This window comes from Ilyonectria robusta, assembly GCF_021365365.1.
Source record: "Ilyonectria robusta strain PMI_751 chromosome Unknown BGZ61scaffold_1, whole genome shotgun sequence".
Classification (NCBI taxonomy): Eukaryota; Fungi; Ascomycota; class Sordariomycetes; order Hypocreales; family Nectriaceae; genus Ilyonectria; species Ilyonectria robusta.
The window spans coordinates 2,155,138-2,166,880 of NW_025764435.1; the positions used below are offsets into that span (position 1 = coordinate 2,155,138).

Below are 11,743 nucleotides of genomic sequence, written 5' to 3' on the forward strand. Positions count from 1 at the left end.
GAAGCAGCGAATAGCCCGAGCGCGATCCTCCTTGAATCTCACTTCTCAAAACCAGCCTAGGCCGTCGCGCGTGTACTTGTACTTGTACTAATACTAATACTGACAGCACCAGACCCATGGATGATGCATTGGTGACCGCCCAGCATTTCAGAGACATTTGACACCGACCATCCATCCCATCCCATCCCATCCCCCGGCCCCCGGGTCTCTAGCCCGACGATCCAGGAACCGGCGCACCGGACAGGTGCCCCGGGCGCTCATCAGGGCGCTACGAGAACGTTACAGCGCACTACAGGGCGCTATGCAGGACACTAGGCCGCTACGGTTCCCGCTGCACTGGCTCAACTTTGACCGCTGCCTGGGCCCCCCGCCCCCTACGCCTCTCAGCCCTTACTGTGAAGCCCTCCTCCCCGAGGCCCCTCTGCCAATGTACCTTGCCGGGCTTCTAGGCCTTGACAGGCCCTGGAGCTTCTATTATTCCGCATGGGTACCTCCCCCGAAAAAGTCCAATCCAATTTTTAAGAGAACTATTCCCACCCCTAGTTTATTAGTTTATTCGAGCGAAGTGGTGTCTCCATTGAGTCGGCGCGCCAGAAGCTGCAACGACCAACACCAACGACCAACGACACGCCCACATCCGCCCTCCCCTGCCCCCCTCTGTCCTCCGTCTCCCGTACCATTGTCTCGCTGTCTTTTCGTTTTTGACGGGTACAGTACGAAATAAGAAAAGAAAAAAAAAAAAAAAAAGAACAGCCCCTGGCCTCCTGTCATCCTCCCGCTCGCTTCGATCGACGTCGCTTCGGCAGTCCCCACCAACCACCACCAGAACCACCACTCCCACCACCATCCGCGCAGCCAGGCAGGGGGCAGCTGGCCTCGATGTTCAAGGACGAAGAGGACGAGGAAGAGTCGACCCCATACGCCCATACGCCCCCGATTCCAGCGTAACCTCGACCCCCCACGGAGACTGTCGTTCGCTACCTACTACGTAGTAGGTATCCTTCCGCCAGACGAGGACGCCCAGCATCAGTGATAGGATAGCCGACTCGCGTCTGCGCCTGCGCCTGCGTCTCCGTCCCCGTCTCCATCTCCGTCTCCATTTCCGTCCCCGTCCCCCATCTCCACGCCACGCCTCGGCCACCGTTCCATCCATCCCATCCACCGCGCCGCGCATCGCATCGCATCGCATCGCATCGTCGATAGCTCGCCTCCAGGGCTGCTGCTCGTCGGCCCTGGCTCCGGAGCCTGTCCCCTCCCACTTTGTCCTCCTGCCCCTGCAACGCCCTTGTGCTCCCCTCCTTCCTTGTCCAGCACAAGGTCCTCCTCCGTGGTCTAGGGTCGCGTCCCCTGGTCGCTTTTCGTTGTTCTGGCTCTGCGTGGCTCCATAAAATTTTCTAATTAAAAACAGAATGGCTCAAGACGACCACGCCCAGAGTCACGGCAACTCTCCCAGCATACCTTCAGCTCCTGGATCTGCTTCTTCTCCAGCTGCTGCCGTGTCTGCCGTTGGTCTAGCTTCTCCACCACCCGCTGCTACTGCCACTGCCACTGCCACTCCTCCTCATCCTGCTGGTGTTGTCGCTGCTACTACTACTACTACTACTACTACTACTACTGCTACTGCTGCTGCTGCTGCTGTTCCTGGTGTCGCTGCCGTCTCTACCGTCTCTACCGTCTCTACCGTCGACGCATATCTCCTGTCCGTCACTCCCGCGACCGACCCGACACTCTCTACCGCCGACGTCGATCACAACGCTGCTTCCTCCACAGCTTCCTCCGCCTCTGCTTCGGCTGCCCAGTTCGCGGGCCCTCAGCAAAACGGCGACAGCAGGGCCTCCGAGCCCGAGCCCGATCCGACTCCTGACACCGAAATGTCGAACCAATACCCGGGTGCTCCCCATGGCCAGCCTGTGAGCTATCCGGGTCCCTCGAGCCCGTACCCTTCGGCCATTGGCATTTCCACCGCACAGTATGCATCGTATCCTGCGACTACACAGCCTCCCGACAGCTACCGACAGAACCCCCTTCCCGTGGGGAGCAATATCATGTCGCTGCCGAGCATGAGAACCATTGACTCGATTCCACAACAACCAGGCCCGTCTGCACCACCACCCCAAGTCATGGCGATGAGCATGCCTATGGCTCCTGTACAGGGAGGAGTTGCGTTTTATGGGCATCACGGAATGCCCATGGCTCCAGGCTACGGCCTTCCGTCGGATCCCATGGCCCGCTATGCCCTTCCTCACGATCCTCGCCTCATGGGCCATCGAGGTCCAAAGAAGGTACGTTCCGACACGAGGCCGCAGGCCGAGCAGTGCCTATGTCTGAACTGCCAATTCGAGGTTTGATACTGATTTGCGGGCTTGCTTTTTTTTAGGAGATCAAGCGCAGAACAAAGACAGGCTGCCTGACGTGCCGCAAGCGTAGAATCAAGGTGAGCACCATCTCAACTGTACTTTCCTCACATACCCTCCCCATGTTCTCGTGAGAAGCGGCGCCTTGGAAGCTGCACTGGCGGGTGAAAGAGAGCGGGGGCCTTCAAGCGAGAGTCGTGAAGCGAGAGCCGTGGTTGAGATAAGGTCAATTCGCCTGCAGTTCGCTTCGCACTCCTCTTGCGGATTCGCTTGCTTGCGGGAACGAGTCTCACCCACGTAGCGCGCCGTGGTCATTTTCTCTTCCTTGTAAAGCACGTCCACTTCGCGCCGGGCAAGCCACTGACGAAGAGCTCGGCCGTTACCTCAGCTCCCCAAGCTCGTTATTGGCTGTGTTCCGCCGTGTGCGACTGGCGTGTTTGCGGTGCATGTCGCAGCCTCTTTCTGGCCTCCCCTCTACCACCTCGCTTCTTTTTTTCTCCCGGGTGGAGGTGTCCCCATCCCGCATCATCAATCTAACAACCCTGTCTTGCCAGTGCGACGAGACACACCCGACCTGCAACAACTGCAAGAAGTCGAAGCGCGAGTGCTTGGGCTACGATCCCATCTTTCGACAGCAACCAGGCAGCCAATCCTCGTCCAGCATCCAGCCCGCGCCGCTGAGCCAACCCACCACGCCGTCCATCCCAAGCTCCGTGCCGTCGGCCATTCCGTCCTCCCTCTCCTCGTCCCTCTCCTCGAACCCGGCTCTCACCGCCCGATCCACAAACTCGTACGGCAGCCAGCCGTCCATGCTCCCAAGCTCATACGCTGCCCACGCTTCCACCGCCAGCCCAAATCCATCCATCACCTCTCTCAGCTACGACCAGACACTCTCCACCGGCACCTTGACACCCGCCAAGTCCGAAACCGGCTACGAGTACTCAACTGCCATCGACCCGGCCCTCCAGACGTTCCAGTCGTCCGTATCATCCGTTCAGGACAACTCGAGGTTTCTCGACCACAAGTCTCTTGTCGACAATAATCTTCATCTCAGAGGTGGCGCCCCCTCCGCTTGATTCTCCCTCGTTGGTCCTTTGCTTTGCTGCTGTCAGAATATCCGCTCACACGCAGGGTTTCTACAGCCAAGAAAATGAAGATCGATGAGATTATCGACCTGCTGGGTCCAGGCCCCCCAGCCCAGCAGATCAGTCACACCGAGGAGATGTTCAACGAGATTACCAAAGTTTATCACGAGATGTACGCCCCCGGGCTCAGTTCCTTCTTCGAGACAAGTTGGTATTACTTTGCGGACAACGGGAAGATGAGCTTCCCTCGGGACATCAAACTGGTCGAGCTCATGGCATCGTTCCTCAAGATTCTAGAAGCTGTCAGGGCCAACGACCACGCCCAGATGGCCTACTCCGGCATCCTTGAGACGAGAATTGTATGGGAGCTGGCGCGCGTTTCCTACCAGACTCCAGACATGCAACCTACCATTGGGACGCTGCCCCGCGAGGGTGACGCGAATGAGACAAAGAGCCGGGTTCGAGTGGTTGAGGCCCTCCTGTGCGGAGACTACCTGGCCATGAACCCTCTTTCTCCTCCCGCTCAAGACCCGGACCCTCATCGCACCCGTCAATTCGACTTCTGGTACAACTTGGCAGAGTTTGTTCGGACTCAAGACAACTCTAACACGCCAGAAGCAGCCAAAGCGAGAGAGGATGTGTTGAGTCGGTTGCGCCATCTACTGGACGGGCGCGAGAACCGAGATGTTCTTTACTCGATCGCGGTAGTCAGAGAATTGGCGCCAAATTTCGAACCGGGCTACAGCAATTCACTGCCCCAGCATCTGGATGAGACTGATCCCAAGAACAGACTGGCTGTCGCATCCAAGTTTATTCTTGACGAGTCTCAGGTTACCGGCGGGACAACCAACGTGGTTCGACGATTCAGCGATATTGCATCTAGAGCACTTGTCAATCCTGGCGTTAACATTGTCAGAAGGACCTAGCGGGATTTCGTCCCGGCCATTCTTGAATGTCGAGTCATTCCCACGCTTTCGAGTGTCACACCGACACGATTTTTCATATGTCATCGATGCCGTCAACTTATTCGCTACCGGCTCCTCTCAGAAGCTATGGTTCCGCGTTGAAGCGTTCGGCGAAATCTTGTTTCTTGTTGCATCGTTTGGGAGGCATTGCGAGGTTCATAAAAAAGTTTTCCTTGAATTTTCCTTGTTTTTCTCGCGGGCGTTGGTCCTCATCGGACCCTGGAGGGTTTCTGCAATTTTCATACCACACTGCCAACGCATTTACGGTCGCGGCGTTACAGTTATAATGGCCAGGCTGGCCGACGTGTACCACTTCCCTAATGCTCCTGCTACTAGGCAGGAGGAGGAGAGAGAGAGAGAGCGTGGAGGATAGGAAGAGAGGAAGAGGGTCGGATGCGAACAGGGGAGAATTGAGGTGCTGACCTGCGGTGAATTCTTCACGGGATGTGTCCTTCTGGTCTTGGGAGAGGGTTTAGAAGCCATCCATGGCCTTGCCATTGTACGATATGACGGCCCCTTCAGCAAGCGATTCGGGATGTAAAATGTCGGCAAATAGACAAGCAGCCCTGAGCTATATCTTTGGCGCTGCTCATTCTCATCTATATTCAGTCGCCGATATTGAACACCAAGCATGACTCTTGGGTACACATAAATCACTCCAGCCTCCTACCTTCTGTAGATGACGTCGAGTATCTAGCGCTAGGTTTTTCTCTTTGGTTCTAATAGCAAATTTGATTTTGATGGGATTCTTGTCAAGCGGATTGATGAGTCAATTCGAGGGTTCGGTTTGGCATGGTTGCATTGCATAGCCCCGCGATTGGCACTTCGCCGGGAAACCACTTCTCTCGGAGGCAGGGATAAAGCACATCGAGTGATGCGGCGGCATGAGCAACCGAATCTAGTGTGGTAGTAACAATGAGTCATTTGTAAGTAACGTCGTATATCAGATCCCGACTGCGAATATACCTACAGGTGGCTTCTGCTCTCTTTTCCATTTCATGCCGACTTCTCTTTTTCACAACTTAACTTGAACCCTACAACTGCGTCAAGAAATAACCCGCCAGACATGTCTGTGAACGGAATCCTCACATCCCCATCGCCTCCGAGCGAGGAGCCCGGGACTGTGCTCTTCGAGACGGACAGGCTTCTCATAAGACGCTTCCTCATCTCCGATGCACCGAGCATGGCGGCTCTGGGCAACGACCCTTCCGTCGCCGCCAACTTGCGCAACGGCTTCCCGTCTCCATACACCATCTCGGACGCAGAATCATTCCTCGGCATGGCCTGCAAACCAGACGGCACCGCGTACCCCGTGCACAACGGCATTTTCGTCAAGCCCAACACGCCAGGGAACCCGTCTGACACGCCGCTCTTCATCGGCGCTATGGGCATCATCCCGAAGAAGGACGTCTACTACCGGACATGGGAGATCGGATACTGGGTCGGATCCTCGGCATCGGGCAAGGGATACGCGACAGAGGCGGCGCGGGGGTTTGCGCGGTGGGTGTTTGGGACGTGGCCGGCCTTGAACCGACTGGAGGCGGGCGTGTATGCGAGGAATGCGGCGAGTCAGAATGTGCTGAAGAAGGTTGGCTTCGTCGAGGAAGGGAGGAAAAGAGATTCGGTTGAGAAGAATGGCGTGGTTTTGGACGAGGTCATGTACGGGTTGCTGAGAAGGGAGTTTGAGACCATGGTTTAGCGGAAAGGAATCAACGAGATGCCTCCAGTTTCTCGTTGAATTCGACAACAGCATTTCCATGTGTCTCCACATACGTCTGGCATATGAGCGTTGCCTGCATTTCACAAGCCAGAAAATTGGGTTGCATTCGGAGAAACGTAATTATACTCGGGTAGTTAGACTATTGCTAATGACTGTGCTTTCGTCTCGCGAATAACAAGAGTTGATCTGCAAGGATAACAAGGAACCATGATCTTGTGGAAGGATACTCCAACGCTGCCGTCACTATTTAGCCCCTCACCTAGTTCCAGTTTTGCATCCTCAACTTCCAGAACGACCATGAGAAACTTTTTTCCAAATCGTCAACACCTTCGAGCAGCCGACGTTTAGGTTCTCCTTGTTCTGCACGGGATCGCAGCATCTTCAGTTGGCTGACAATTTTGGGACGAAGATTCCCGAGTCGTATCGCGGCGACGTGGGTGTACACCATCAATAAACCCATGCCCAAGACGCAATAGGTTATCTCATGGTAGACTCTGAAGGGGGTTACGCCTCTTGAACGCAGAATAAGGACGACGATTGATGTGAGAACGCATGTGACACACAGAGCGTGCATGCTCAGGCACCAGAGAATAGTTTTTCGGTCAAGAGACTTGAGCCTTTCCTCGGCATTCTCAGCCCAGTTATCGTCCGTCTCTTTCGGTACTGGAATCCTAAATGATATTAAAATTGAAAACTTTGGTGAGTGATCACGCACTTACACGGGGGGCGTTTCATTGGGAGCTTGCATCTCATGTGAGGATGCTATATCTGGCGGGGCTGTCATTTCAGGTGGAGAGCGTGTATGTCTAAGGGTGATTCCGGAATTGCGAGGGCTTCTGGGAGAGTCGTCGTGGGTGGTGTGACGTTTGCGAGGGAACGAGTTGGACACAGGGAGTTCGGGTCACACCTCCGGCGACGGAAAGGCTGTGGCTGGATTGAGGAATATGCAAGACTAAAGCCAGAAGAGATTATAAGAGAGGGTGTGTCTGCGCGAGTGAGTGGGAAACAGAACTGATTATGGGAGAACGCAGAAATGGGAGAGAGGAAACTAGCTCTTTCTTGTTGAAGAGCCTCTTCAGGATTTGGAAGGTAGGATTGGCAGCCAAGCGGCCAGTCGGCCAGAGAGGCCTGGATGACAGGAACACCCCAGTTTTCATGGTGGCATGGATGGATGGACTGTTTATTATAATTCATACGAAGCGGATCATAAAATGCCAAATAGCAATGTTCTTGATAATTGAGGTGTTGGGTGATGGTGAAGGAAGTTGCGGCGACAGCAGCGTGGTAGCTGTCCTACACAGACAGATATGGCCGAAGCAACCTAAACATTAAGCACCTAAGCACCTAAGCCTGCTGAATCGCTAACAACACCCCGAGCAATTGGGCCCCACGCTTCAATTGGTTGGTTCTGAAAGGAAAAGCACCAATTTCAACCTAGCTAAATCCAAGAGTCCCCCAGGTTTCCAATTGGCACTTAAAAATGTCACATTTGGGCCGTGGTTGTGCAGTTTCCCGCTCCTTGAATCAATTGGGAGCAACCACCAGATGTCGTCTCGAAAAGTAAAGGCGGCCCTCGGGTAATTTGTAGAAAAGTGGACGAGTAATAGTTGGCGCATGATTGGCCGGCACCCCGCAACAACAATAGTCCGCGCCCACCACGCCCGAGCAAAGCTCCAGGATTCATCCAACCGGACAGCGGGAGATGACGGGCTCAACCACGACGGCGACTTCGAATTCCCCTCCACCAACCAGCCATTGACCTCGAGCCAGAGGCCCTCCTGGGAGACTCTCTTAGCATCGTGCCGCTTCCCGGTTCCGGCCCCCTCTCCGCTCCTCCACAATGGTCGCCCTCCACAGGCTCGCTGGCCAAGCTGCCAAGCGCCTGTGTCTGCGACCCGCGACCTTCGCCGCTCGCCCGTTCTCGACGACCGCCCTGCGACGATACGCGACTCCCGAGCCCATGGGCACCCGTCTGGTGCCTGTCGACGACGACTTCAACACCCCCAAAGATCCCTACGGCCTCTCCGGCCCGGTCCCTGGCACCGCCAAAAAGTCGCGCGAGAACTCGGTCGAGGACCGCAAGATCCGACACTACACCGTCAACTTCGGTCCCCAGCATCCCGCCGCCCACGGTGTGTTGCGCTTGATTCTCGAGCTCAGCGGCGAGGAAATCGTCCGAGCCGATCCCCACGTCGGTCTGCTGCATCGCGGTACCGAGAAGTTGATCGAGTACAAGACCTATATCCAGGCCCTGCCCTACTTCGACCGACTCGACTACGTCTCCATGATGACCAACGAGCAGTGCTTTTCTCTCGCTGTTGAGAAGCTCCTCAATGTTGAGATTCCCGAGCGTGCCAAGTTCATCCGAACCCTCTTCGGCGAGATTACCCGTGTCCTGAACCATCTGATGTCCGTCCTTTCCCACGCCATGGATGTCGGTGCTTTGACGCCTTTCCTGTGGGGTTTCGAGGAGCGAGAGAAGCTCATGGTAGGTCTTGAGCGGAACATTGGCCGATGTCTGGAATTGACACTTTTCGCAGGAATTCTACGAGCGTGTATCTGGTGCCCGACTCCACGCCGCCTACGTCCGTCCCGGTGGTGTTCACCAGGATATTCCCGTTGGTCTCCTCGACGATATTTACCAGTGGGCGACTCAGTTTGGCGACCGTATCGACGAGACCGAGGAGATGTTGACTGACAACCGTATCTGGATTGAGCGATTGAGGGGTGTCGGCGTCGTGCCCGCTACTGAGGCCCTCAACCTTTCCTTCACCGGCGTCATGCTCCGTGGTTCCGGTGTGCCCTGGGATATCCGAAAGAGCCAGCCTTACGACGCCTACGACCAGGTCGAGTTCGATGTTCCCGTCGGTACCAACGGTGACTGCTACGACCGATACCTCTGCCGAATGGAGGAGTTCAGACAGTCCCTCCGCATCATCCACCAGTGCCTGAACAAGATGCCTGCTGGCCCTGTTCGCGTCGAGGACTACAAGGTCTCCCCTCCCCCTCGTGCTGCCATGAAGGAGAACATGGAGGCCCTCATTCACCACTTCCTCCTCTACACCAAGGGTTACGCCGTCCCCCCCGGTGAGACCTACTCCGCCATCGAGGCCCCCAAGGGCGAGATGGGTGTCTACGTTGTCAGCGACGGCAGCGAGCGACCATACCGATGCCACATCCGAGCTCCCGGATTCGCTCACTTGGGTGGCTTTGATCACGTCTCCAAGGGTCACTTGTTGGCTGATGCTGTGGCGGTTATTGGTACTATGGATCTGGTGTTCGGTAAGTGATGCATTCCCTTTGTTGATTTTGAAGTAATTTCTAACGCCCCATCTAGGCGAGGTCGATCGATAGAGAGTTGTGGAAAACAAAGAAGTTTAGATTGGGTTTCCTTTGTTTGTAATCATAGCTGACTAGGGGGACCACGGTAAATACTCCCACAAATGTCGTGTGCTCAAGCGAGAGGCTATGCAGAGGTGACGTGTGTGTGTTGTGAAGTAGCAATGAAGAAATTGTCTCAACTTTTCGGCTGCCTGATCCTTCAGTGATTATTTACATGTTTTACAGAGTAAATGTACATGAGAGTTCTACAACAGCTTGGAGCCGTTTCCAGAGGCCTGCTCCATGAAAAAGTTCTTCAGGGGTGTCAGGGCGTTGACTGCTTTGAGTCCAATCGACCGCAGAGGGATAAGGGGCCCGCTCTCCACCGCGTAGAGCTTGTGTAACTTGTCGCAGACTCCGAGGATGACATGGTTGGCGGCATACCGCTCACTGCAGTACGGTTCCAATGACAGCGTCGATCCGAGGTCTTGGCCGTGGGAAACGGCATACTCAATGGTCTTGGCCAGGCTCTGGACATCGCCTTGTCCTTGGTTCAGACCCTGACCGGCGAGGGGGTGGATGGTGTGGGCAGCATCGCCGACCAGGGCAACGCGCTCGCCGATGTACGTGTCTGCGTGGCGGAGCTTCAAAGGAAACGACGCGATGGTGCCCTCCTGGACGCCAACGACGGCTTGGGGGACGGTCTCGGCGTTGATATGCGTGTGCTGGGTGCGCCACGAGAGCTCCTCCTCCTGACCTTCGGGAACAGAGTGCAGGTAGCCAATGTCAACAGCGCTCAGGCGGAACGCGGCGTTGACCATGGCGATGAAGTCCTTGGGAGATAGGCTCTTCAGGAGCGCGGCCTTCTCCGGGGTGGTGGACCAGACCAGCGAGGCGTGGTTGCCCGGCAAGGGGAGCATGGCGATAGGGCCGGTGGGTAGGAATCGCTGGTAGGCGATCTTGTTGTACTCGCCACCCCACCCGTCTCCTTCAAGTTGCAGAGTAGCCACAACGCCGTGTCGGCCATAGTCCCAACCACGGCTGCCAATGCCGGAGAAGGCCCGCACGGGGCTGTTGGCTCCGTCCGCGCCGATGAGAAGGCGTGCCGCCAGAGATTGGCCGCCAGAGAGCTCAACGACGGGCCACTCGCTGAGATCCAACTCCTCCGTCTCCTTGCCGAGGTCGATGTTTTCCACCTTTGTCTTGTCGAAAATGTCCACGCCGCCAAGCTCCTCGAGTCTCTTGAGAAGGCCCGAGGTCAGGTTTAGGTTCTCAATCATGTATGCAAGCGTCTTGCCCGCGCCGGAGCTGGGCTGGCCGTCGAACTCGATGCGCGCGTCCGTCAGACCGTCCCAAACCTGCATCTCGTGGTAGTCCTGGATGCGCTCCCGCTTCATATGACTCCATGCGCCGATCGTGTCGAGGAATTGGGCCGATGCCGGGGTGAGGGAGCTGCAACGGTTGGAGAACTGGGTTGGAGGAAGCGCAAACGACGAGACCTTGGAGAGGTCCTGAGCTTCGATGAGGGCGACTCGCAGACCGGAAGTAATGGGGTTGGCTCCTGAGATTGCGTTAGATGCATTTAAGGTGGTGTGTAGGGTCCAATCGTACGGAGAGCCGTGAGCAGACTCAAGCCAGCTGGGCCTCCCCCAACACAGACGACATCATAGATGTTGTCTTGGGAGGTGGAATAAGCCCGGCGCAATTGAGACCGGTACTGGCGGACACAGCTCCGGCAGACAAAGCCGGACTTTCCCAGGAGCGATCGCCTTGCTAGCATTGTGGAGAGGACTTTGTTTGAGCTTCAGCAGTGGACGAATGTCGTCTTGAAGAATTGGGTCGTGGGCACCAGGAGTGGCACGCACGATGTGGGACGATCACTAAATGCCGTCAATTGTCGTCCCCCTCCAGTGGTTCGATAGCTCGTGGGATAAAGTGTGGCGAACTGTGGCGAGTTGTGGCGGATTGTGGCGAACTGTGGATTCTCCACGCTTGTGGCGGTGCACGTGCTGCAGGCTGCTACTGGGTCAAGTGACAACTGACAGGGAGCCAGCCAGAGCCCGGTTTTACCAGTTGCCACAGACAACGGCGCTATCATTGCGTCAAGGGTCTTTCATCAACACCTGTCCACAGGACGGTCGCATTCCAAGAGACCATCACCCCACTACATCTCCTGCTGCATTCATCTTTTTTTTTTCTGGCCTGTGTGGCGCTCTTTACGACCTATCGCCAGGGTACTGCGATTCGCTTGTACACTTGCTCGGCTTGTCGTACGAGGTGCAGATTACTTGGTTGACC

At 56.0% G+C, this 11,743-nt stretch overlaps 5 protein-coding genes across 5 annotated transcripts; 3 read left to right on the forward strand and 2 right to left on the reverse strand.

The window, feature by feature from the left end:
* Positions 1 to 1,409: 1,409 nt before the first annotated feature.
* On the forward strand, positions 1,410 to 4,365 carry BGZ61DRAFT_337660 (uncharacterized protein; the record flags this gene model as incomplete). The annotated part of the gene is made up of 3 exons (XM_046239064.1): positions 1,410 to 2,282; positions 2,909 to 3,363; positions 3,486 to 4,365. The coding sequence occupies 3 exons, from the start codon at positions 1,410 to 1,412 to the stop codon at positions 4,363 to 4,365; spliced, it is 2,208 nt and encodes a 735-aa protein (XP_046112202.1).
* A 1,105-nt stretch (positions 4,366 to 5,470) lies between these two features.
* Positions 5,471 to 6,103, forward strand: BGZ61DRAFT_525549 (acyl-CoA N-acyltransferase; the record flags this gene model as incomplete). Its single annotated transcript, XM_046252788.1, has 1 exon — positions 5,471 to 6,103. One exon carries the CDS (start codon positions 5,471 to 5,473, stop codon positions 6,101 to 6,103), a length of 633 nt encoding a protein of 210 aa, XP_046112203.1.
* A 140-nt stretch (positions 6,104 to 6,243) lies between these two features.
* Positions 6,244 to 7,024, reverse strand: BGZ61DRAFT_15493 (uncharacterized protein). The gene is made up of 2 exons (XM_046237402.1): positions 6,844 to 7,024; positions 6,244 to 6,795 (listed from the first exon to the last, which is right to left on the reverse strand). The coding sequence occupies exons 1-2, from the start codon at positions 6,906 to 6,908 to the stop codon at positions 6,384 to 6,386; spliced, it is 477 nt and encodes a 158-aa protein (XP_046112204.1). The 5' UTR covers positions 6,909 to 7,024; the 3' UTR covers positions 6,244 to 6,383.
* A 940-nt stretch (positions 7,025 to 7,964) lies between these two features.
* On the forward strand, positions 7,965 to 9,414 carry BGZ61DRAFT_338605 (nife hydrogenase-like protein; the record flags this gene model as incomplete). The annotated part of the gene is made up of 2 exons (XM_046239146.1): positions 7,965 to 8,612; positions 8,665 to 9,414. 2 exons carry the CDS (start codon positions 7,965 to 7,967, stop codon positions 9,412 to 9,414), a joined length of 1,398 nt encoding a protein of 465 aa, XP_046112205.1.
* On the reverse strand, positions 9,309 to 11,477 carry BGZ61DRAFT_15625 (uncharacterized protein). Its single transcript, XM_046237409.1, has 2 exons — positions 11,057 to 11,477; positions 9,309 to 11,006 (listed from the first exon to the last, which is right to left on the reverse strand). The coding sequence occupies exons 1-2, from the start codon at positions 11,223 to 11,225 to the stop codon at positions 9,712 to 9,714; spliced, it is 1,464 nt and encodes a 487-aa protein (XP_046112206.1). The 5' UTR covers positions 11,226 to 11,477; the 3' UTR covers positions 9,309 to 9,711.
* Positions 11,478 to 11,743: the final 266 nt, after the last annotated feature.

What these genes read in the sequence shown, in the direction of transcription:
- BGZ61DRAFT_15493 (XM_046237402.1), bottom strand. Translation starts at nt 6,908, where the DNA reads ATGACAGCCCCGCCAGATATAGCATCCTCACATGAGATGCAAGCTCCC. An exon ending in CCCAATGAAACGCCCCCCGT is followed by an intron (nt 6,796 to 6,843) that starts GTAAGTGCGTGA and finishes AATATCATTTAG; the next exon opens with GATTCCAGTACCGAAAGAGA.
- BGZ61DRAFT_15625 (XM_046237409.1), bottom strand. Translation starts at nt 11,225, where the DNA reads ATGCTAGCAAGGCGATCGCTCCTGGGAAAGTCCGGCTTTGTCTGCCGG. An exon ending in GAGTCTGCTCACGGCTCTCC is followed by an intron (nt 11,007 to 11,056) that starts GTACGATTGGAC and finishes ACGCAATCTCAG; the next exon opens with GAGCCAACCCCATTACTTCC.